General features: G+C 39.4%; 1 protein-coding gene across 1 annotated transcript; it reads left to right on the forward strand.

The window, feature by feature from the left end:
- The first annotated feature begins 1,391 nt into the window (after nucleotides 1–1,391).
- Nucleotides 1,392–4,056, forward strand: LOC149185291 (pentatricopeptide repeat-containing protein At2g13600-like). The gene has a single exon (XM_089417888.1). The coding sequence runs from the start codon at nucleotides 1,529–1,531 to the stop codon at nucleotides 3,644–3,646; it is 2,118 nt and encodes a 705-aa protein (XP_089274014.1). The 5' UTR covers nucleotides 1,392–1,528; the 3' UTR covers nucleotides 3,647–4,056.
- The last annotated feature ends 885 nt before the right edge of the window (nucleotides 4,057–4,941 follow it).

A 4,941-nucleotide genomic window follows, 5' to 3' on the forward strand; every position in this document is an offset into this window, starting at 1 on the left:
CAATTTTCATTGAAGAAATTGCTATGGTGCGTCTCATAAGGTACCTTCATAGAATTGAGCAAATGGGAGAAGACAGATGGCCTAAAGTTATCTTCAATGAAAGAATGCGTGAAAGAAAGAAACCATGGATGAGACAAAACAACAAATAGATGCAAAAATGGAATATTTACATCAATGCATGTCCCACAAATAGCAAGGATTTGAAGAGTTATGTTGTGGAGAAGTTTCGTAAGCATATATGAGGAAAAGAGTTGGGTAGAAAGAAGTACTATGTTCAAAAATTCAACCCCATGTGTGATCTCCAACAAAAAGAGTACATTGGAGCTAGCATTCCATGGAAAGCAAAGATTTTTATTGCTCAATTAAGAACTAACTCGCATCAATTACAGTGTGAAACAAGTTGGTGGAAAAGACCTAAAGAAGCTTGGGAAGAGCGGGGTGTACTTTTTGCACTTCTAGGACAGTGGAATTGGAAAAACATTTCATTTTGGAATGTGATGCTTTCAGACATCAGAGACAGTTACAACAACATGTTAACATCAGTTCCTTGGCATTGTCTTTTCCGTGAGGGCACTATTAGAAGGTTGGGTTAGCTCATCATTAATTTGGATAATAAGAAGATTGAATTGTAAAAGGCAAAAAGCAAGGAAGCTAGTGGTCCCATAAACTATAGGTAGTCTTGTGGACGTTAAAATTTCATTTATTCATTCATTCAAGCCCAACTACATCATCCACCATTTCATTGTGCATTTGTTGCTTTGCACAGGTAGGACCCGTGAGGGCGCTGTTGCAGGGTACCTTGAATTTAATTTCATGCCTCGAGCTCCCTCTAGACGGTGCGAGGACAATGATGGATGTCAGACGTCACACACTATTGGCTTTAGAGTTTTTTCACTGTGACTTTTTGGATTTTCTGGTGTTATTTACATTGGTTTTTTCACTGTATATATAGATTCAACACCTTGAAAAAACCCTAGGGAACTTCAACTGTGAAGGGTTACCCATCAAGCTTGTGATTTCAATAAATCCCTGCCGAATTGTAAAGAAATCACTGTGGAAAAACCCACCAAAAAAGCTTCCAAAAAGTCTCACTAAATACAACTCGGCTTTGGAGTTCCAGTTGCAAAAGTTCTCCCACGACAATTTCGATTATGGATGTGAACATCTCTCTACAAACAGAGATAGAAAAGTGGGACCAAACCACCACATAAGCGGCCATCCTTAAGTCGATTGTAGATTCCCGGAATATTCGGGAATCCGATAGACATGGGCACAGTCAATTTTTTGACACCGCCTATATCTGTAAGATTTTGAATATTCTAGAAATCTGCAATAAACTTAAGCTCACCGCGCCACGTAAGCAAGTTATGAGAATCTGCAGTCCAGATAAGGGTTGGCCAAAACTGGTCGCCGAAAACTACGGGGAGCAGCAATGCCAATTATAAGGGCAAAACCTTTGCATGAAAGATTCCGAAGAAGACGACTATGACAATATTGTTTCTTGGCTGATGCTTCACATGAAGGTAGGATGATGGCTGCGACCGCTGCTTTTAAAACACGAGAAGTGGTTAATGCTACGTCAATGGAGCATGTGAGAGCACTATGTAAACAAGGTCATTTGAAGGAGGCACTGCATATATTTCAAATTACAGAAAATCCTGTGCAGTCTTCTACATACATTTATCTCTTGCAAGATTGTATTAAGAATAAGGCCTTAACGGAGGGCAAACTGATTCATGCTCACATAAATATCTATGAGAATGTGAGGTGTTTCACGGACAAGGCGGTTTTAAGTAATACGCTTATGAACATGTACGTTAAGTGTGGGAGTATAGTGGATGCTCGCAAAGTTTTCGGTCAAATGCCTCAACGAAATGTGTGTTCGTGGACTGTGATGATTGCAGCTTATTCGAGTCATGGTTTCGCCGAGGAGGCACTCTCACTTTTTGGCGAAATGCAGCGTGCCCATTTGAAACCTAATGAATTCACCTTCGCTAGCGTTCTTCCAGCCTGTGCCAAGCTGGCATCTCTGCAACTAGGCATGCAGATGCATCGGGAAATCATAAGTAGCGGATTTCAGTCTGATCTTGTGGTGGCTAATGCTTTAGTAGACATGTATGCAAAATGTGGGAGGATAGAGACTGCGCGCAAAATGTTTGACAAAATATCCGAACCAGATGTGATCTCTTGGACGATCATGATAGCGGGGTATTCAAAGGCAGGGAATCTAAAAGAGTCTCAGAAACTCTTTCAGAAAATACCCCATAGTGATATATATGCCTGGACGGCAATGATCACAGGATATGCAGAGAATGGGTTGCTTGACATGGCTCTCAAACTATTTAATGAAATGCCTCAACGCAATATAGTGTCATGGAATGCAATGATTGCAGGATTTGCACAGAATGGTAATGGTGAAGAAGCGCTCCAGCTTTTTAGACAAATGCAATTGGCAAATGTGAGGGCTGATTTGAAAACCTTTTCTAGTATTCTCCCAGTGTGCGCTGGCTTGGCAGCTCTGAAACAGGGTATGGAGATTCATGAGAATGTAATAAAGTTTGGGTTTCAGTGTGAGATCATTGTGGTGAATGCTCTGATAGACATGTATGCCAAATGTGGGAAGGTTCAGAGCGCCTTTGCACTGTTTAAACAAATGCATCAACCAGACGTTGTATCATGGACAGCATTGATTGCAGGGTATGCTCAGAATGGGCAAGGAGCGGAGGCCCTGAGGCATTTTCACAATATGCAATTGGCAGGGGTTAGGCCAGATTCAAAAACTTTTTCCAGTATTCTCTCTGTATGTGCCAACTTAGCAGCTTTAGAACAGGGCTTAGGGATACATGAACTATTGATTAGAGATGGATTTCAAACTGATATAGCTGTGATAAATGCCTTGATAGACATGTATGCAAAATGCGGAAGCATACATAAGGCATGTGAATTATTTGACAAAATGCATGAAAGGAATGTTGTCTCGTGGACAACAATGATTGCAGGATATGCTTTGCTTGGCTGTGCAAATGAAGCCCTCAAACTCTTTGAACAAATGAAACTCTCTAGGACGAGACCAGATCATGTTACGTTGCTTTGTGTTTTGTCTGCTTGTAACCATGCAGGACTAGTGGATGAGGGCTGTGAATACTTCAACTGTATGAAAGTGCATTACAATATCACACCTGCAGTGGAGCACTATAGCTGTATGGTAGACCTTCTTGGTCGTGCTGCCTATCTAGACAAAGCACAAGACTTTATCAATAAAATGCCAATAAAAGCTGATGCTTCTATATGGATTTGTTTGCTAGGTGCCTGTAGAACACATAAAAATCTAGAGCTAGGAGAGCATGTGGCAGAACACATTTTCGAGTTGGACCCTAAAAATCCCGCACCTTATGTGCTTCTATCAAACATCTACGCCACAGCTGGCAGGTGGGAGGGCATTGAAAAGTTACGGAAAATGATGAAAGCTAAAGACATAAAAAAGACACCTGGATGTAGCTGGATTGAGGTAAATAAACAGGTGCATACTTTCGTGATAGGAGAGGGATTGCATTCACAAATTCAAGAAATCTGTTCGAAGTTTGAGACATTGGCCTGTGACAACAAGGTCACAGGTTATGTTCTCAATGATGCTCATAGTGAATGATTTAGGAGGAGAAACAAACTCAAAGCTGCCATGGGAGAAGTTGGCAATCGAATTAGACTATTTAAGGTGTTTGCTATAATAGTTGCTCGAGTTATTGAAAACCTCCGAGTCTGACTGCTACGCTGCCACTATATCCATCTCCAAGATTTGTTGCAGGAGGAATCGCTGAAGTATGCCAACCGACCATTGCATCGAGGATGGGCAGTGTCATTCGAGGGGTTCTCAGCGACATTCAGTGAAGCAAGCTATAAAAAGCATGGGCATGTTAAACTTTCATTGTTTGCAGGGGACTAGGGTCTGGGGTCTGTTTCAGCTTCCAATATAGCAGAGCAGTTGGAGATCAGTGTGGCCAAAATTATCTTATATTATAATTTATAGTTACTTATAGAGACGGTATTTTATCGAAATCATTTAAAACTGTTGGTTTCTAATTCTAAAAGCAGATTGTTATGGTCCAATAAAACAACGTTCTGATCCGACCTTTAACTAACAAACAAGCACATTCATACAACATTCAATAAGATTGTATGTTTATATTTTCATATATCATAACTCTCTTTCCTTCCTAACTTTTAAACTTATCATAACTCTCTCTCCTTAATAACTTCAAACCAAATAAGGAACTATTGGCCTGATAAACATTCTGTTCACAGGATTATAAGCCATTACAAGTAAAATTGATGATTAAAAATGTATATAGATACATTAAATTCCTAAGCCCAAGGTATTGGCTCAATGTAATTAGGCATTAGGCTAGTTCTGTGCTAGTAGTTGCCTGGTTCAAACCCCCTGGTTAGGCTTACAAGTATGTGGATGGATTTGCTAAGAATGCGATCCTTCCAAGAATATTGGGAAGCATCTCTTGGGTTTTCCATCTGGTTTTCTTTGGAAATAAAAAATATATTAAGTTCCATAATGTCCTTTAAATAAAAATCAATTTTGGATTAATAATAGAAAATTAAAATCAATTTTGGATTAATAATAGAAAATACATCTATCGTCCTTACACAATTGTTTACATTGTTATATCAACTTACAATTTGTGCATCCTTAGTTTTGATACTTATGCATAAAAACTTATTCTTAATCTTCTTACTCCTTTCTCCATCCACGCAACTCTCACAGCAAGAGCTTAAGTGTAAGAGTTCAAGAGAGACCTGAATCTTGATTGGTACATAGGTTGGATACAAAAATTGGAATGGTATTTTGATATGGAAAACATTGATGGGAATGACCCTAGGAAAGTAAAACTATAGTGGAAAAAATAAAATTTCATTCTACACTATGGTGGGATA

This window comes from Pinus tabuliformis, chromosome 3_2 (genome assembly GCF_031772625.1).
Source record: "Pinus tabuliformis cultivar Carrire ecotype Pingquan chromosome 3_2, CPIR1, whole genome shotgun sequence".
Taxonomy (NCBI): Eukaryota; Viridiplantae; Streptophyta; class Pinopsida; order Pinales; family Pinaceae; genus Pinus; species Pinus tabuliformis.